General features: G+C 27.4%; 1 protein-coding gene across 1 annotated transcript in view; it reads right to left on the bottom strand.

Moving 5' to 3' along the window:
* Positions 1-21,540, bottom strand: part of LOC135131511 (CCN family member 1) — a 187,494-nt gene that overhangs the window by 11,271 nt on the left and 154,683 nt on the right. The window contains exon 6 of the mRNA XM_064059288.1: positions 11,931-12,127. Coding sequence (XP_063915358.1) covers positions 11,931-12,127 — 197 coding nt within the window. The remainder of the gene's footprint in view (positions 1-11,930; positions 12,128-21,540) is intronic.

The following is a 21,540-nucleotide window of genomic DNA, read 5'->3' as shown; positions in this document are numbered from 1 at the left end:
ACAATAAGCGACCAAAAAATTATGAAAATCGACAAAAGGCGAAAAGATGACAAAAAACGCGACAAAAAAGATGAAGAAAAGGGGTACAATAAATTTCAAAAATTATATTTGCTCATCCCCCCTAAAAAATTGATCACGCCACCCCAAAATTTTTCCGAAAAAATGCTATCTTAAATGTGCATTGTGCAAAGTATGATGAGTCTATAATTGTGATTTATCACTGAATAAATATTGTTTAGATTTGCTTATATGGGGTGTGTGAAAAAAATTAATGACTGAGTCTTTATAACAATAAAATAATGATAAGGTAAGAATTATAATAATAATATTCAGAATATTTTGTTGAGTGAATAATTTTAGTCATCTGTTTTGGTGGGATAAACTCATTTAAATCAAACAAATGTCTACGTGACGTTCTTCCCATGTAATGTGCTGTAAATAAATTGAAAAAAAGACAAAATAAGCGACAAAAAATGGAAATAGGCAAAAAATGGGTCACAAAAAACACGATTAAAAAACAATAAAAACCGAAAAAAAGAAAGAGACTATAAAAAGAGCGACAAAAAAGTACGACAAGAAGAAGGCAACAAAAGAAGTTTTAAAAAGGCGAAAAGCGGTAAAGAAGAACCAAAAAATGCAACAAAAAAAAAGACGAAATAATGGCGTGAAAAAAGTACAAAAAAAAAGTCAAAGTGACAGACAAAAGGTAACTAAATAATGATATAAAGAAAAGGCGGCAAAAGAGATAACAAAAAATGCGACAAAGGAAAGGTGAAAAAAAGACGATAAAAGCGACCAAAAAAGCAATAAAAAAGGCAATAGGCAAAAAATAGGTCACAAAAATACAATTAAAAGGCAATAAAAAACGAAAAAAAAAAGATTACAAGAAAGACGATAAAAACAAGGTAATAAAAGAAAGGTGGAAACAGATGCGACGAAAAAACGACAAAAAGATGACAAAAAACGACCAAAAAAAGACGAAGAAAAGATGACAAAGAAAGTTTTTAACAAAGGTGAAAAAGAGACAAGAAAAGGTACAGAAAGAAGGCCCAAAAAATGCAACAGAAAAAGTCAAGCTGACAGACGAAAGGTAACGAAAGAATGACATAAAGAAAAGGCTACAAAAGAGACGACAAAAAATGCTATAAAAAGAAGGTTCACCATGAAAGCAACAAAAGAAAGGCGTGAAGAGGCGAAAAAAGCAAACAAAAAAAATGACAAAAAGAACGAAAAAAGAACCAAAGGAAATTTAAAAGTAACGAAAAAAACCGACAATGAAAGTAACGAAAAAAACCGACAAGAAAAAGTTAAAAAAAAAGGCACTAAAAAAAAGACGATAATAAAAAAGATGAGAAAAAAGCTACAAAAAAACAACAAAAAATAATCACCAAGTTAGGCGACTAATGAAGCTTGAAAAAGCGAAAAAATAGACAACAAGGTCACAAAAAAGCTACAATATAACAAAAAAAAGACGACAATATAAAAATGAAAATAGGCAAATAGAAAGAAAAGCAACCAAAAAAGCGATTAAAAAACTGTGAAGAAAATGCGGTAAAACGAAGGCCACAAAAAAGCAACATAAACAAAAGAAAAAAAAGCGACAGAAAAGTTAACACAAAAGGCAACAAAAAGGTGAAAAAGTAACAAAAAAATTACTTAAGAAAACGCAAAGAAAATAATTTAAAAAAGTTACGAAAAAATAGGACAGAAGTTACGAAAAAACAACAAAACTCAAAATATAGACAGCAAATGGACGACAAAAAGAACGACGAAAGAGGGCCACAAAAATGCATCAAAAATAAAAAACAACAATAAGCGACCAAAAAATTATGAAAATCGACAAAAGGCGAAAAGATAACAAAAAACGCGACAAAAAAGATGAAGAAAAGGGGTACAAAAAATTTCAAAAAATATATTTGCTCATCCCCCCTAAAAATTGATCACGCCATCCCAAAATTTTTCCGAAAAAATGCTATCTTAAATGTGCATTGTGCAAAGTATGATGAGTCTACAATTGTGATTTATCACTGCATAAATATTTTTTAGATTTGCTTATACGGGGTGTGTGATAAAAATTAATGACTGAGTCTTTATAAAAATAAAATAATGATAAGGTAAGAATTATAATAATAATATTCAGAATATTTTGTTCAATGAATAATTTTAGTCATCTGTTTTGGGGCGATAAACTCATTTAAATCAAACAAATGTCTACGTGACATTCTTCCGATGATAATGTGCTGTAAATAAATTGAAAAAAAGACAAAAAAAGCGATACAAAATGGAAATAGGAAAAAAAATGGGTCACAACAAACACGATTAAAAGACAATAAAAGCAAAAAAAAGAAAGAGACTATAAAAAGAGCGACAAAAAAGTACGACAAGAAGAAGGCAACAAACGAGGTTTTAAAAAGGCGAAAAGAGGTAAAGAAGAACCAAAAAATGCAACAAAAAAAAGACGAAATAATGGCGTGAAAAAAGTACAAAAAAAAGGTCAAAGTGACAGACAAAAGGTAACTAAATAATGACATAAAGAAAAGGCAGCAAAAGAGATAACAAAAAATGCGACAAAGGAAAGGTGAAAAAAAGGCGATAAAAGCGACCAAAAAAGTAATAAAAAATGGCAATAAGCAAAAAATAGGTCACAAAAATACAATTAAAAGACAATAAAAAACGAAAAAAAAAGATTACAAAAAAGACGATAAAAACAAGGTAACAAAAGGAAGGTGGAAACAGATGCGACGAAAAAACGACAAAAAGATGACAAAAGCGACCAAAAAAAGACGAAGAAGAAGATGACAAAGAAAGTTTTTAACAAAGGTGGAAAAGGGACAAGAAAAGTTACAGAAAGAAGGCCCAAAAAATGCAACAGAAAAAGTCAAGATGACAGACGAAAAGTAACGAAAGAATGGCATAAAGAAAAGGCGACAAAAGAGACGACAAAAAATGCTATAAAAAGAAGGTTCACAATGAAAGCAACAAAAGAAAGGTGTGAAGAGGCGAAAAAAGCAAACAAAAAAATTACAAAAAGAACGAAAAAAGAACCAAAGGAAATTTAAAAGTGAGAAAAAGCAAACGACAATAAAAGTAACGAAAAAAACCGACAAGAAAAAGTCACAAAAAAGGCACTAAAAAAAAGGCGATAATAAAAAAGATTAGAAAAAAGCTACAAAAAAACAACAAAAAATAGTCACCAAGTTAGGTGACAAATGAAGCTTGAAAAAGCGAAAAAATGGACAACAAGGTCGCAAAAAAGCTACAATATAACAAAAAAAGACGACAATATAAAAATGAAAATAGGCAAATAGAAAAGAAAGCAACCAAAATAGCGATTAAAAATTTGTGAAGAAAATGCGGTAAAACGAAGGCCACAAAAGAGCAACATAAACAAAAGAAAAAAAAAGCGACAAAAAAGTGAACACAAAAGGCAACAAAAAGGTGAAAAAGTAACAAAAAAATTAGACAGAAAAAACGCAAAGAAAAGAATTTAAAAAAGTTACGAAAAAATAGGACAGAAGTTACGAAAAAATAGGACAGAAGTTACGAAAAAACAACAAAAACTCAAAATATAGACAGCAAAAAAGACGACAAAAAGAACGACGAAAGAAGGCCATAAAAATGCACCAAAGATGAAAAAACAACAATAAGCGACCAAAAAATTATGAAAATCGACAAAAGGGGAAAAGATAACAAAAAACGCGACAAAAAAGATGAACAAAAGGGGTACAAAAAATTTCAAAAAATATATTTGCTCATCCCCCCTAAAAAATTGATCACGCCACCCCAAAATTTTTCCGAAAAAATGCTATCTTAAATGTGCATTGTGCAAAGTATGATGAGTCTATAATTGTGATTTATCACTCCAGAAATATTGTTTAGATTTGCTTATACGGGGTGTGTGAAAAAAATTAATGACTGAGTCTTTATAACAATAAAATAATGATAAGGTAAGAATTATAATAATAATATTCAGAATATTTTGTTCAATGAATAATTTTAGTCATCTGTTTTGGGGCGATAAACTCATTTAAATCAAACAAATGTCTACGTGACATTCTTCCGATGATAATGTGCTGTAAATAAATTGAAAAAAAGACAAAATAAACGATAAAAAATGGAAATAGGCAAAAAATGGGTCACAAAAAACACGATTAAAAAACAATAAAAAGCGAAAAAAAGAAAGAGACTATAAAAAGAGCGACAAAAAAGTACGACAAGAAGAAGGCAACAAAAGAAGTTTTAAAAAGGCGAAAAGAGATAAGAAAGAAAAACCAAAAAATGCAACAAAAAAAGACGAAATAAAGGAGTGAAAAAAGTGCAACAAAAAAGTCTAGGTGACAGACAAAAGGTAACTAAAGGATGACATAAAGAAAAGGCGGCAAAAGAGACGACAAAAACTGCTACAAAAAATGCGACAAAAGAAAGGTGAAAAAAAAGACAATAAAAAGACGATAAAAACAAGACAACAAAAGAAAGGTGGAAACAGATGCGACGAAAAAACGACAAAAAGATGACAAAAAACGACGAAAAAAAGACGAAGAAGAAGACGACAAAGAAAGTATTTAACAAAGGTGAAAAAGAGACAAGAAAAGGTACAGAAAGAAGGCCCAAAATATGCAACAGAAAAAGTCAAGATGACAGACGAAAGGCAACCAAAGAATGACATAATGAGAAGGCGACAAAAGAGACGACAAAAAATGCTATAAAAATAAGGTTCACAATGAAAGCAACAAAAGAAAGGCGTGAAGAGGCGAAAAAAGCAAACAAAAAAATGACAAAAAGAACGAAAGGAAATTTAAAAGTGAGAAAAAGCAAACGACAATAAAAGTAACGAAAAAAACCGACGAGAAAAAGTTACAAATAAGGCGCTAAAAAAAGACGATAATAAAAAAGATGAGAAAAAAGGTACAATAAAATACAACAAAAAATAATCACCAAGTTAGGCGACAAATGAAGCTTGAAAAAGCGAAAAAATAGACAACAAGGTCACAAAAAAGCTACAATATAACAAGAAAAGACGACAAAATAAAAATGAAAATAGGCAAATAGAAAAGAAAGCAAGCAAAAAAGCGATTAAAAAATTGTGAAGAAAATGCGGTAAAACGAAGGCCACAAAAGAGCAACATAAACAAAAGAAAAAAAAAGCGACAAAAAAGTGAACACAAAAGGCAACAAAAAGGTGAAAAAGTAACAAAAATTTAGATAAAAAAACACAAAGAAAAGCATTTAAAAAATTTACGTAAAAATAGGTCAGAAGTTACGAAAAAACAACAAAAACTCAAAATATAGACAGCAAAAAGACGACAGAAAGAACGACGAAAGAAGGCCACAAAAATGCATCAAAGTTGAAAAAACAACAATAAGCGACCAAAAAATTATGAAAATCGACAAAAGGCAAAAAGATAACAAAAAAACGCGACAAAAAAGATGAAGAAAAGGGGCACAAAAAATTTCAAAAAATGTATTTCCTCATCCCCCCTAAAAAATTGATCACGCCACCCCAAAATTTTTCCGAAAAAATGCCATCTTAAATGTGCATTGTGCAAAGTATGATGAGTCTATAATTGTGATTTATCACTGCATAAATATTGTTTAGATTTGCTTATACGGGGTGTGTGAAAAAAATTAATGACTGAGTCTTTATAACAATAAAATAATGATAAGGTAAGAATTTTAATAATAATATTCAGAATATTTTGTTCAGTGAATAATTTTAGTCATCTGTTTTGGGGCGATTAACTCATTTAAATCAAACAAATATCTACGTGACATTCTTCTGATGATAATGTGCTGTAAATAAATTGAATAAAAGACAAAATAAGCGATAAAAAAATGGAAATAGGCAAAAAATGGGTCACAAAAAACACGATTAAAAGACAATAAAAAGCGAAAAAAAGGAAGGGACTATAAAAAGAGCGACAAAAGAGTACGACAAGAACAAGTCAACAAAAGAAGTTTTAAAAAGGCGAAAAGAGATAAGAACGAAGAACCAAAAAATGCAACAAAAAAAGGCGAAAAAAAAAGGCGTGAAAAAAGTGCAACAAAAAAATTCAAGGTGACAGACAAAAGGTAACTAAAGATTGACATAAAGAATATGCGGCAAAAGAGACGACAAAAAATGGCACAAAAAATGCGACAAAAGAAAGGTGAAAAAAAAGACAATAAAAAGACGATAAAAACAAGGCAACAAAAGAAAGGTGGAAACAGATGCGACGAAAAAACGACAAAAAGATGACAAAAAGCGACCAAAAAAAGACGAAGAAGAAGATGACAAAGAAAGTTTTTAACAAAGGTGGAAAAGGGACAAGAAAAGTTACAGAAAGAAGGCCCAAAAAATGCAACAGAAAAAGTCAAGATGACAGACGAAAAGTAACGAAAGGATGACGTAAAGAAAAGGCGACAAAAGAGACGACAAAAAATGCTATAAAAAGAAGGTTCACAATGAAAGCAACAAAAGAAAGGCGTGAAGAGGCGAAAAAGCTAACAAAAAAATTACAAAAAGAACGAAAAAAGAACCAAAGGAAATTTAAAAGTGAGAAAAAGCAAACGACAATAAAAGTAACGAAAAAAACCGACAAGAAAAAGTTACAAAAAAAGGCACTAAAAAAAAGACGATAATAAAAAAGATGAGAAAAAAGCTACAAAAAAAAACAACAAAAAATAATCACCAAGTTAGGCGACAAATGAAGCTTGAAAAAGCGAAAAAATGGACAACAAGGTCACAAAAAAGCTACAATATAACGAAAAAAGTCGACAAAATAGAAATGAAAATAGACAAATATAAAAGAAAGCAAGCAAAAAAGCGATTAAAAAATTGTGAAGAAAATGCGGTAAAACGAAGGCCACAAAAGAGCAACATAAACAAAAGAAAAAAAAAGCGACAAAAAAGTGAACACAAAAGGCAACAAAAAGGTGAAAAAGTAACAAAAAAATTAGACAGAAAAAACGCAAAGAAAAGAATTTAAAAAAGTTGCGAAAAAATAGGACAGAATTTACGAAAAAACAACAAAACTCAAAATATAGACAGCAGAAAAGACGACAAAAAGAACGACGAAAGAGGGCCACAAAAATGCATCAAAGATGAAAAAACGACAATAACCGACCAAAAAATTATGAAAATCGACAAAAGGCGAAAAGATGACAAAAAACGCGACAAAAAAGATGAACAAAAGGGGTACAAAAGATTTCAAAAATTATATTTGCTCATCCCCCCTAAAAAATTGATCACGCCACCCCAAAATTTTTCCGAAAAAATGCTATCTTAAATGTGCATTGTGCAAAGTATGATGAGTCTATAATTGTGATTTATCACTGCATAAATATTGTTTAAATTTACTTATACGGGATGTGTGAAAAAAATTAATGACTGAGTCTTTATAAGAATAAAATAATGATAAGGTAAGAATTATAATAATAAATTTCAGAATATTTTGTTCAGTGAATAATTTTAGTCATCTGTTTTGGGGCGATAAACTCATTCAAATCAAACAAATGTCTACGTGACGTTCTTCCGATGTAATGTGCTGTAAATAAAATGAAAAAAAGACAAAATAAGCGACAAAAAATGGAAATAGGCAAAAAATGGGTCACAAAAAACACGATTAAAAAACAATAAAAAGCGAAAAAAAGAAAGAGACTATAAAAAGAGCGACAAAAAAGTACGACAAGAAGAAGGCAACAAAAGAAGTTTTAAAAAGGCGAAAAGAGGTAAAGAAGAACCAAAAAATGCAACAAAAAAAAGACGAAATAATGGCGTGAAAAATGTACCAAAAAAAAATCAAAGTACAAAAGGTAACTAAATAATGACATAGAGAAAAAGCGGCAAAAGAGATAACAAAAAATGCGACAAAGGAAAGGTGAAAAAAAGACGATAAAAGAGACCAAAAAAGCAATAAAAAATGGCAATAGGCAAAAAATAGGTCACAAAAATACAAATAAAAGACAATAAAAAACGAAAAAAAAAAGATTACAAAAAAGACGATAAAAACAAGGTAACAAAAGAAAGGTGGAAACAGATGCGACGAAAAAACGACAAAAAGATGACAAAAGCGACCAAAAAAAGACGAAGAAGAAGATGACAAAGAAAGTTTTTAACAAAGGTGGAAAAGGGACAAGAAAAGTTACAGAAAGAAGGCCCAAAAAATGCAACAGAAAAAGTCAAGATGACAGACGAAAAGTAACGAAAGAATGGCATATAGAAAAGGCGACAAAAGAGACGACAAAAAATGCTATAAAAAGAAGGTTCACAATGAAAGCAACAAAAGAAAGGCGTAAAGAGGCGAAAAAAGCAAACAAAAAAATGACAGAAAGAACGAAAAAAAAACCAAAGGAAATTTAAAAGTGAGAAAAAGTAAACGACAACAAAAGTAACGAAAAAAACCGACAAGAAAAAATTGCAAAAAAAGGCACTAAAAAAAAGACGATAATAAAAAAGATGAGAAAAAAGCTACAAAAAAAAACAACAAAAAATAGTCACCAAGTTAGGCGACAAATGAAGCTTGAAAAAGCGAAAAAATAGACAACTAGGTCACAAAAAAGCTACAATATAACAAAAAAAAAAACGACAAAATAAAAATGAAAATAGGCAAATAGAAAAGAAAGCAACCAAAAAAGCGACTAAACATAAAAGTGAAAAAAAAGCGACAAAAAAGTGAACACAAAAGGCAACAAAAAGGTGAAAAAGTAACAAAAAAAATTGGATAAAAAAAAACGCAAAGGAAAGCATTTAAAAAAGTCACGAAAAAATAGGACAGAAGTTACGAAAAAACAACAAAAACTCAAAATATAGACAGCAAAAAAGACGACAAAAAGAACGACCAAAGAGGGCCACAAAAATGCATCAAAGATGAAAAAACAACAATAAGCGACCAAAAAATTATTGAAAATCGACAAAAGGCGAAAAGATAACAAAAAAAACGCGACAAAAATGATGAACAAAAGGAGTACAAAAAATTAAAAAAATATATGTGCTCATCCCCCCTAAAAAATTGATCACGCCACCCCAAAATTTTACCGAAAAAATGCTATCTTAAATGTGCATTGTGCAAAGTATGATGAGTCTATAATTGTGATTTATCACTGCATAAATATTGTTTAGATTTGCTTATACGGGGTGTGTTAAAAAAAATTAATGACTGAGTCTTTATAACAATGAAATAAAGATAAGGTAAGAATTATAATAATAATATTCAGAATATTTTGTTCAATGAATAATTTTAGTCATCTGTTTTGGGGCGATAAACTCATTTAAATCAAACAAATGTCTACGTGACGTTCTTCCGATGTAATGTGTTGTAAATAAATTGAAAAAAAGACAAAATAAGCGACAAAAAATGGAAATAGGCAAAAAAATGGGTCACAAAACACACGATTAAAAAACAATAAAAAGCGAAAAAAAGAAACAGACTATAAAAAGAGCGACAAAAAAGTACGACAAGAAGAAGGCAACAAAAGAAGTTTTAAAAAGGCGAAAAGAGGTAAAGAAGAACCAAAAATGCAACAAAAAAAAAGACGAAATAATGGCGTGAAAAAAGTACAAAAAAAAGTCAAATTGACAGACAAAAGGTAACTAAATAATGACATAAAAAAAGGCGGCAAAAGAGATAACAAAAAATGCGACAAAGGAAAGGTGAAAAAAAGACGATAAAAGCGACCAAAAAAGCAATAAAAAATGGCAATAGGCAAAAAATAGGTCACAAAAATACAATTAAAAGACAATAAAAACGAAAAAAAAAGATTACAAAAAAGACGATAAAAACAAGGTAACAAAAGAAAGGTGGAAACAGATGCGACGAAAAAACGACAAAAAGATGACAAAAGCGACCAAAAAAAGACGAAGAAGAAGATGACAAAGAAAGTTTTTAACAAAGGTGGAAAAGGGACAAGAAAAGTTACAGAAAGAAGGCCCAAAAAATGCAACAGGAAAAGTCAAGATGACAGACGAAAAGTAACGAAAGAATGACATATAGAAAAGGCGACAAAAGAGACGACAAAAAATGCTATAAAAAGAAGGTTCACAATGGAAGCAACAAAAGAAAGGCGTAAAGAGGCGAAAAAACCAAACAAAAAAATGACAAAAAGAACGAAAAAAGAACCAAAGGAAATTTAAAAGTGAGAAAAAGCAAACGACAATAAAAGTAAGGAAAAAACCGACAAGAAAAATTACAAAAAGGCACTAAAAAAAGACGATATTAAAAAAGATGAGAAAAAAACTACAAAAAAAACAACAAAAAATAATCACCAAGTTAGGCGACAAATGAAGCTTGAAAAAGCGAAAAGATAGACAACAAGGTCACAAAACAGCTACAATATAACAAAAAAAGACGACAATATAAAAATGAAAATAGGCAAATAGAAAAGAAAGCAACCAAAAAAGCGATTAAAAAATTGTGAAGAAAATGCGGTAAAACGACGGCCACAAAAGAGCAACATAAACAAAAGAAAAAAAGCGACAAAAAAGTGAACACAAAAGGCAACAAAAAGGTGAAAAAGTAACAAAAAATTAGATAAAAAAACGCAAAGAAAAGCATTTAAAAAAGTCACGAAAAAATAGGACAGAAGTTACGAAAAGACAACAAAAACTCAAAATATAAACAGCAAAAAAGACGACAAAAAGAACGACGAAAGAGGGCCTCAAAAATGCATCAAAGATGAAAAAACAACAATAAGCAACCAAAAAACTATGAAAATCGACAAAAGGCGAAAAGATAACAAAAAACGCGACAAAAAAGATGAAGAAAAGGGGTACAAAAAATTTCAAAAAACATATTTGCTCATCCCCCGTAAAAAATTGATCACGCCGCCCCAAAATTTTTCCGAAAAAATGCTATCTTAAATGTGCATTGTGCAAAGTATGATGAGTCTATAATTGTGATTTATCACTGCATAAATATTGTTTAGATTTGCTTATACGGGGTGTGTGAAAAAAATTAATGACTGAGTCTTTATAACAATAAAATAATGATAAGGTAAGAATCATAATAATAATATTCAGAATATTTTGTTCAATGAAAAATTTTCGTCATCTGTCTTGGGGCGATAAACTCATTCAAATCAAACAAATGTCTACGTGACATTCTTCCGATGTAATGTATTCCCGTTGATAATACATTTTTTGCACTCATAACCTTTTTCGATGACCTTGGCGCATTCACCAGCAAGCGGGATGTCGAACACCTCACACAGATGCGTTTTGCTATGACGTCCTTATCCACCCAAAGCAATAAACCGTCGCCCTCTAATTAAAAACTAACTCCATCGCTTCAGCGGGTGAGAATTTAAATTAAATCCACTCCTTAAAGACGTCAAAGCCGAACTTAAACAGTTTAGCCCGTTTTTTCGTGCAATCCGTCGCGCAAGGCGGCACTTTTTTCTCGCGTAAGTTAATAAGCTGGCGCGTCCCGCTTTTCCGTCTCATTCCTCGGGTATTATCTCCGAGCTTAGTTTACTCCATAACGTCACTTGTTAGAATAACTCCTGGGCCGCCCTAAATAAGCACTTGATGTGGTCTTGTGCGAGTTTTACCGCTTCCTTGGATGATTTATCGCTTAATTATTCATGGCTTCCGCAGTTTTTAGTGGCTTTCCCTTGAGGTGTACGCGAAACTCCTTCATGTTGACTAATGTGTACAGTGTGTGGCGCGATTTTCGTAATTAATGGGTGGGCCGCCAGATACAAATTGCGCCGGGAGGAGCCGGAAAAATTCCTCGGATCTAATTTGCGCTTGTTGCGGAGTAATCGCGGATATTTTATCGGGTGATGGATGGCGCCGGAGGGGAACGTACAGAGTGTATTAAGAGGAGATAAGTTGGGGCAGTGCGATTAAAGAGTTACAAATTGCGGTGGAATTAAAGCGGACGCCGCGGAGGAATCAAAACGGAGGAATGGGACCGTCAGCGGGCTTAATCAAGGCCTGTTTTCGGCGGTGTTACCCTGAGGTGGTGCTGCTTCTTGTGGTGGATGGGGGGCGCCGTCTCCTGGCACCTCCGGGTCTGGCATATCCTGATTTCCGTGTCCGGCTGGCATCTAGCGTTTAGGTTGGACCTTCGAGAAGAGAGTCCGGCGCCGCACTCGCTGCTGCAGGTCGACCATCTGGAGAAGGCCGGCTGGCACGACGGAGGTTGCTCTGCTGAAAACCAAAAGGGTGAAGATTAATTGTTGCTAATGCGATAAGTCCAAAGAGGTATTTTTTTTAATAATGTTTCAATTTTTCGATATTACAGTTATGCAAATGCTAAATTTTTGACTTTTACGTTTTCTCAGTTTTTCGATTTTTCTGATTTTTCAATTATTCTTTTTCAATTTCTTAAGTATGCAGTCTTGGAATTTACAATTACAATTACACAATTTCGCAATTTTTTAATGTATCGTTAAATCGATTTTCAATTTTTAAATTTCTTCATTTTTAATGACTGCAATTTTGATTTTTCAATTATTCGCTTTTTACATTTGTCAATTTCTCAACTCTTCGTCTCTCAACTTTTCAATTTCTCGATTTTATAATTTTTTTGTTTCTACATTTTTTAGACTTTCAATTTTTCCGTTTTTCAGTTTTACGATTTGGTAATTTTTCGATTCATAAATTTTTCAATTTTTTATTATGGTCTTCGAAGGATTTGAGGATTATGGTGTTTTAAGGGTTATGGTGTTCTGAAAATTTGAGAATTATGGTGTTTAAAGGATTTGAGGATTGTGGTTTTCTGAGGATTTGAGGAATATGCTGTTCTGAGGATTTGAGGATTATGGTGTTTTGAGGATTTGAGGATTATGGTTTTCTGAGGATTCGAGGATAATGGTGTTTCAAATATGTGAGGATAATGGTGTTTTGAGGATTTGAGGACTGTGATGTTCCAATTATGGTGTTCTGGTGATTTGACGATTATGTTGTTCTGAGGATCTGAGGATTGTGGTGTTCTGAAAATTTGAGGATTGTGTTGTTTTGAGGACTTGAGGATTATGGTTTTCTGAGGCTTTGAGAAATAAGGTGTTCTGACGATTTGAGGATTTGAGAATTATGGTTTTCTGAGGATTTGAGGATAATGGTGTTCTAAATAGGTTTTTGAGGATTATGGTTTTCTGAGGATTTGAGGTCTATGATGTTCCAATTATGGTGTTCTGAGACTTATTTTTCTGAGGATTTGATGATTTTCATTTTTTTTTTATTTTTGCAATTTTTCGATTTAACATTTATCCGAATTTTGAATTTCTCGTTTTCAGTTCTAGAATTTTGCAATTTTTCAATTTATAAATTAACCAACTTTTAATTTTTCAATTTCTCAATTTCTGACACCTAATTCTATAATATTTTGATGCTTCAATTTTTGATTTTCCAAATTCCCAATTTTTCAAATATTCTTATTCCATAATCGTTGTCGTTTCTCGTTCTTATAATTTTTCGAATTTACATCCTACAATTTCTCGATTTTTAATTTTTCAATTTTGCTATAATCTATTCGATTTTAATTTTTTTATTTTTCAGTGTCTGCTTTATAATTTCTCCATTTTCCAATGTAACAATTTTACAATGTTGAAATTTTTCAGTTTTCGATTTTAGAGTTCTCAGTTTTTTTTAATTTTTCAATTTTTCTATTTCACATTTATCCGATTTTTTAATTTCTCGTTTTCATTTGTAGAATTTAGCAATTTTTCGATTTATAAATTACCCAACCTTTAATTTTTCAATTTCTCAATTTCTGATACCTAATTCTATAATATTTTGATGGTTCAATTTTTGATTTTCCAATTACCCAATTTTTCAAATATTCTTCTTCCATTAAGAGTGGTCGTTTCTCGTTGTTTAAATTTTAAATTTTTCCATTTTTTGTAGATTTTCAATTTTTCTTTTTTAAATATTCAGTTTTAAATTTAGCGATTTTTGAATTTTTTGAGTTTTTCATTTTTCAATAATTCGATTTTTTCTTTTTTTAATTCCTACATTTATTTATAGATTGGTCAATTTTTGTATTTTTCAATTTTTCGATGATTTTTTTTTGGAATTGTAGATTTCTAATTTTACGATTTTTCAATTTTAACACTTTTGTAAGTTCTCGAATTTAAAATTACACAGTTTTTAATTTTTAGACATTTTTTAATTTTTAAAAATTGTATATAATTGTATAATTTTTCGATTTTTCTAATTAACAAATTCTCATTTTTCAATTTTTCAGTTTTTCCATTTTTAATTATTCAATATTATTAGTTTTCAGCTGTCCAGTTTTTCAAGTTTTTGATTTTTCAATTATACAATGACGCAAATTTTCAATGTCTTAATTTTTGATTAAGCAATTTCTCAATTTGAATTTTTCGTTTTTACAACTTTTCAGTTTCTCAAATTTTATTTCTTAAATTTTTATATTTTCGATTAATTTTTGATTTTTCTTTTTCTTTAATTACGGAATTATTTGATTTTTCAATTGTGTAATTTAGCAATTTTTGTGTTTTTAGATTTTTCAATTTTTCAATTATTTGGTTCAATTTTTAATTTTCTAATTACCCAACTTTTCAAATATTCTTCTTCCATTAAGAGTTGTCGTTTCTCGTTGTTTAAATTTTAATTTTTTCCATTTTTAGTCAATTTTCAATTTTTTTTTTAATATTCAGTTTTAAATTAGCGATTTTTGGATTTTTTTGAGTTTTTCATTTTTCAATAATTCCATTTTTCGTTTTTTTAATTCTTACATTAAAAAATTGGTCAATTGTTCCATTTTTCAGTTGTTCGATGATTTCTCTTTTTTTTTGGAATTCTAGATTTTCAATTTTACGATTTTTCTATTTTAACACTTTTGTAATTTCTCGACTTTAAAATTACACAGTTTTTAATTTTTAGATTTTTTTTTCAGCTGTCCAGTTTTTCAAGTTTTTGATTTTTCAATTATACAGTGATCTGATTTTGAATGTTTCCATGTCTTAATTTTTGATTAGGCAATTTCTCAATTTGAATTAGTTTTTACAACTTTTTCAGTTTCTCAATTTTTATTTCTTAAATTTTTCTATTTTCAGTTAATTTTTGATTTTTTTTTTCCCTTAATTACTGAATTTTTTTATTTTTCAGTTGTGTAACTTAGCAATTTTTGTATTTTTAGGTTATTAAATTTTTAAATTTTTCGATTATTTGGTTTTCCGATTTTAAAATTTTTTACTTTGTTGTTCGGATTTCTCACTTATATAATTTTAAATTTTTCGGATTTTCGTGTTTCGAATTCGAATTTTTTGATTTTTTATTTTACAATTTTTCCGTTTTACATTTATGTACACGATTTTTCGTTTTTTTGTTTTTGCAATATCTGTTTTTAATTTTTGGGTTGTTCACTGTTACAATTTTAGAAATTTTCGATTTTAGAAGTTTTTTTTATTTTCAGCTATTCCGTTTACCATTTTTCGATTTTTCAGTTTTATAATTTTGTAATTTCTTCCTTTTATAATTGTCCGAAATTTTGTTTTTCCCCATTTTTAAATCTTATAATTTTTCGAATTTATATCTTACAATTTCTCGATTTTTAATTCTTCTTTTTTTCAATTTTTTATTTTCACAATTTTTTTTCAATTTTGCTATAATCTAGTCAATTTTAAATTTTTTATTTTTCAGTGTCTGCTTTATAATTTCTTCATTTTCCAATGTAACAATTTTACAATGTTGAGATTTTTCAGTTTTCGATTTTAGAGTTCTCATTTTTTTTAATTTTTCAATTTTTCGATTTCACATTTATTCGATTTTTGAATTTCTCGTTTTCAGTTCTAAATTTTGCAATTTTTCGATTTATAAATTACCCAACTTTTAATTTTTCAATTTCTCAATTTGTGATACCTAATCCTATAATATTTCGACGGTTCAATTTTTGATTTTCCACTTACCCAATTTTTCAAATATTCTTTTTCCATTAATCCTTTTCGTTTCTCGTTGTTCAAATTTTAAATGTTTCCATTTTTACTCGATTTTCAATTTTTTTTTTTAAATATTCAATTTTAAATTTAGGGATTTTTGGATTTTTTGAGTTTCAGTTTTTCATTTTTCAATAACGCGATTTTTCGTTTCTTTAATTTTTTTCATTTATCGATTTGTCAATTTTTCCATTTTCACTTTTACAATTTTCGACGATTTCTTTTTTTTATATTTTAGATTTTCAATTTGACGATTTTTCAATTTTAACACTTTTGTAATTTCTCGACTTTAAAATTACACAATTTTAAATTTTTAGAAATTTTTCAAAGTTTCGATTTTTAATTTTTAAAAATTTTATACAATAGTATAATTTTTCGATTATTCTAATTACAAGTTCTCATTTTCCAACATTTCAGTTTTTCCATTTTTAATTTTTCAATATTGTTAGTTTTCAGCTGTCCAGTTTTTCAAGTTTTTGATTTTTCAATTATACAATGGTGCAAATTTTCAATTTGTAAATGATCTGATTTTCAATGTTTCTATGCCTTAAATTTTATTAGACAATTTCTCAATTTGAATTTTTCGTTTTTACAACTTTTCAGTTTCTCAATTTTTATTTCTTAAATTTTTCTATTTTCAGTTAATTTTTGATATTTCTTTTTCCTTAATTTCTGAATTTTTTGATTTGTCAATTGTGGAATTTAGCAATTTTTGTATTTTTAGGTTATTAAATTTTTCAATTTTTCAAGTATTTGATTTTCCGATTTTAAAATTTTATACTTTGTTAATTATTCGATTTTTCACTTATAGAATTTTAAATTTCTCGGATTTTCGTGTTTCGAATTCGAATTTTTTGATTTTTTAATTTTACAATTTTTCCGTTTTATATTTATGTACTCGTTTTTTCGTTTTTTTGTTTTGCAATACTTGGTTTTAATTTCTGGGTTGTTCACTGTTACAATTTTACCAATTTTCGATTTTAGAGGTTTTTTTTTTTATTTTCAGCTATTCCGTCTACCATTTTTTCATTTTTTAGTTTTATAATTTTGCAATTTCTTCATTTTACAATTATCCGAATTTTTGTTTTTCCCCATTTTTAAATCTTATAATTTTTCGAATTTACATCTTACAATTTCTCGATTTTTAATTCTTCAGTTTTTCAATTTTTTATTTTTCACTTATAATTTTCCAAGATCTAAATTTTTTTATTTTCACAATTTTTTTTTTCAATTTTGCTATAATCTATTCGATTTTAATTTTTTTATTTTTCAGTGTCTGGTTTATAATGTCTTCATTTTCCAATGTAACAATTTTACAATGTTGAGATTTTTCAGTTTTCGATTTTATAGTTCTCAATTTTGTTTTAATTTTTCAATTTTTCGATTCCACATTTATCCGATTTTTAAATTTCTCGTTTTCAGTTCTAAATTTTGCAATATTTCGATTTATAAATTACCCAACTTTTAATTTTTCAATTTCTCAATTTCTGATACCTAATTCTATAATACTTTGATGGTTCAATTTTTGATTTTCCAATTACCCAATTTTTCAAATATTCTTTTTCCATTAATCGTTTTCGTTTCTCGTTGTTAAAATTTTAAATTTTTCCATTGTTAGTCGATTTTCAATTTTTCTCTTTTAAATATTCAGTTTTAAATTTAGCGATTTTTGAATTTTTTGAGTTTTTCATTTTTCAATAATTCGATTTTTTCTTTCTTTAATTCCTACATTTATTTATAGATTGCTCAATTTTTCGATGATTTTTTTTTTGGATTTTTAGATTTCCAATTTTACGATTTTTCAATTTCAACACTTTTGTAATTTCTCAACTTTAAAATTACAGTTTTTAATTTTTAGAAAATTTTATGTAATTGTATAATTTTTCGATTATTGTAAATAACAAATTCTCATTTTTCAATTTTTCAGTTTTTCCATTTTCAATTTTTCAATTTTGTTAGTTTTCAGCTGTCCAGTTTTTCAAGTTTTTGATTTTTCAATTATACAATGGTGCAAATTTTCAATGTCTTAATTTTTGATTAGGCAATATCTCAATTTCAATTTTTCGTTTTTACAACTTTTCAGTTTCTCAATTTTTATTTCTTAAATTTTTCTATTTTCAGTTAATTTTTGATATTTCTTTTTCCTTAATTACTGAATTTTTTGATTTTTCAATTGTGTAATTTAGAAATTTTTGTATTTTTAGGTTATTAAAATTTTCAATTTTTCAATTATTTGGTTTTCCCATTTCAAAATTTTTTACTTTGTTAATTTTTCGATTTTTCACTTATAGAATTTTAAATTTTTCGAATTTTTGTGTTCGAATTCGAATTTTTCGATTTTTCATTTTTACAACATTGTAATTCTCCGATTTCAAATTATCCAATTTTTGAAGTTTTATGTAAATATATGATTTTTCTCGATTTTTACTCTTTCAGTTTTATATTTTGCAATTTTTTGATTTTTTAATTTTTACAATTTTTCCGTTTTATGTTTATGTACTCGATTTTTCGGTTTTCAGTTTTATAATTTTGCAATTTCTTCATTTTACAATTATCCGAATTTTTGTTTTTCCCCATTTTTAAATCTTATAATTTTTCGAATTTATATCTTGGAATTTTTCGATTTTTAATTTTTCAGTTTTTCAATTTTTTATTTTTCACCTATAATTTTCCAAGATTTAACATTTTTTCATTTTCAAAATTTTGCTTTATTCAATTTTTATGTTTTACAATTTTCAATTTTGCTATAATCTATTCATTCTATTTTAAATTTTTTATCTTTCAGTGTCTGGTTTATAATTTCTCCATTTTCCAATGTAACAATTTTACAATGTTGAGATTTTTCAGTTTTCGATTTTAGAGTTTTCAATTTTTCTTTTTTAAATATTGAATTTTAAATTTAGCGATTTTTGGATTTTTGAGTTTTCAGTTTTTCATTTTTCAATAATTCGATTTTTCGTTTCTTTAATTTTTACATTTATCGAGTTGTCGATTTTTCCATTTTTCAGTTTTACAATTTTCGACGATTTCTTTTTTTTGTATTTTACATTTCCAGTTTTACGATTTTTCAATTTTAACACTTTTGTAATTTTTCGACTTTAAAGTTACGCAGTTTTTAATTTTTAGAAATTTTTCAATGTTTCGATTTTTTTATAATTGTATAATTTTTCGATTTTTCTAATTAACAAATTCTCATTTTTCGATTTTTCAGTTTTTCCATTTATAATTTTTCAATATTGTTAGTTTTCAGTTGTCCAGTTTTTCAAGTTTTTGATTCTTCAATTATACAATGGTGCAAATTTTCAATTTGTAAATGATCTGATTTTCAATGTTTACATGTCTTAATTTTGATTAGACAATTTCTCAATTTGAATTTTTCGTTTTGAGAACTTTTCAGTTTCTCAATTTTTGTTTCTTAAATTTTTCTATTTTTAGTTAATTTTTGACATTTCTTTTTCCTTCATTACTGAATTTTTTGATTTTTTAATTGTGTAATTTAGCAATTTTTGTATTTTTCGGTTTTTAAATTTTTCATTTTTTCAATTATTTAGTTTTCCGATTTTAAAATTTTTTACTTTGTTAATTTTTCGATTTTCACTTATAGAATTTCGAATTTGAATTTTTGGATTTTTCATTTTTACAACATTGTAATTCTCCAATTTCAATTATCCGATTTTTTTTCAAATTTTCAATATATTAATGTTTAATTTTTGAAGTTTTATGTAAATATATAATTTTTCTCGATTTCTAATCCTTTAGTTTCATATTTTGCAATTTTTTGATTTTTTAATTTTACAATTTTTCCGTTTTATATTTATATACTCGATCTTTCGTTTTTCAATTTTATAATTTTGCAATTTCTTGATTTTACAATTATCGGAATTTTTGTTTTTCCCCAGTTTTAGAACTTATAATTTTCGAATTTATATCTTACAATTTCTCGATTTTTAATTTTTCAGTTTTTCAATTTTCTATTTTTCACTTATAATTTTCCAAGATTTAATTATTTTTATTTTCACAATTTTGCTGTTTTCAATTTTTATGTTTTACAATTTTCAATTTTGCTATAGTCTATTCGATTTAAAATTTTTTATTTTTCAGTGTCTGGTTTATAATTTCTCCCTTTTCCAATGTAACAATTTTACAATGTTGAGATTTTTCAGTTTTCTATTTTAGAGTTTTCGATTTTTCTTTTTTAAATATTCAATTTTAACTTTAGAGATTTATGGATTTTTTGAGTTTTCAGTTTTTCATTTTTCAATAATTCGGTTTTTCGTTTCGTTAATTTTACATTAATCGATTTGTCGATTTTTCCATTTTTTAGTTTTACAATTTTCGATGATTTCTTTTTTTTTGAATTTTAGATTTCCAATTTTAAGATTTTTCAATTTTAACACTTTTGTAATTTCTCGACTTTAATATTACACAGATTTTAATTTTTATAAATTTTTAATTTTCAAAAATTTTATATAATTCTATAATATTTCGATTTTTCTAATTAACAAATTCTCATTTTTTAATTCTTCAGTTTTTCAATATTGTTAGTTTTCAGCTGTCCAGTTTCTCAAGTTTTTGATTTTTCAATTATGCAATGGTGCAAATTTTCGATTTTTAAATGATCTGATTTTCAATGTTTCCATGTCTTAATTTTTGATTAGGAAATTTCTCAATTTCAATTTTTCGTTTTTACAACTTTTCAGTTTCTCAATTTTTATTTCTTAAATTGTTCTATTTTCAGTTAATTTTTGATATTTCTTTTTCCTTAATTACTGAATTTTTCGATTTTTCAATTGTGTAATTAGCAATTTTTGTATTTTTAGGTTAATAAATTTTTCTATTTTTCAATTATTTGGTTTTCCGATTTTATAATTTTTTACTTTGTTCATTTTTCGATTTTTCACTTATAGAATTTTAAATTTTTCGGATTTTCGTGTTTCGAATTCGAATTTTTCGACTTTTCATTTTTACAACATTGTAATTCTCTGATTTCAAATTATCCGATTTTTTTTCAAATTTTCAATGTCTCAATGTTTAATTTTTGAAGTTTTTTTAATCGATTTCTAATCTTTCAGTTTTATATTTTGCAATTTTTTGATTTTTTAATTTTACAATTTTTCTGTTTTACAATGTATTCGATTTTTCGTTTTTTTGTTTTTGCAATATCTGTTTTTAATTTTTGGGTTGTTCACTGTTACAATTTTAGAAATTTTCGATTTGAGAGGTTTTTTTTTTATTTTCAGCTATTCCGTTTACCATTTTTTCATTTTTCAGTTTTATAATTTTGCAATTTCTTCATTTTACAATTATCCGAATTTTTGTTTTTCCCCATTTTTAAATCTTATAATTTTTCGAATTTACATCTTACAATTTTTCGATTTTTAATTTTTCAATTTTTCAATTTTTTATTTTTCCCTTATAATTTTCCAAGATTTAAAATTGTTTTATTTTCACATTTTTGCTTTTTTCAATTTTGTTATAATTTATTCGATTTTAAATTTTTTATTTTTCAGTGTCTGGTTTATAATTTCTCCATTTTCCAATGTGACAGTTTTCGATTTTAGAGTTCTCGTTTTTTTTTTAATTTTTCATTTTTCGGTTTATAAATTACCCAACATTTAATTTTTCAATTTCTCAATTTCTGATACCTGCTTCAATATTTTGATA

Source organism: Zophobas morio, unplaced genomic scaffold, assembly GCF_036711695.1.
Source record: "Zophobas morio isolate AGI-343-1 ecotype UQ-CSIRO unplaced genomic scaffold, CSIRO_AGI_Zmor_V1 ptg000020l, whole genome shotgun sequence".
Classification (NCBI taxonomy): Eukaryota; Metazoa; Arthropoda; class Insecta; order Coleoptera; family Tenebrionidae; genus Zophobas; species Zophobas morio.
The sequence above is the reverse complement of the archived record's forward strand: the minus strand, read 5'-3'. Positions and strand labels throughout refer to the sequence as shown.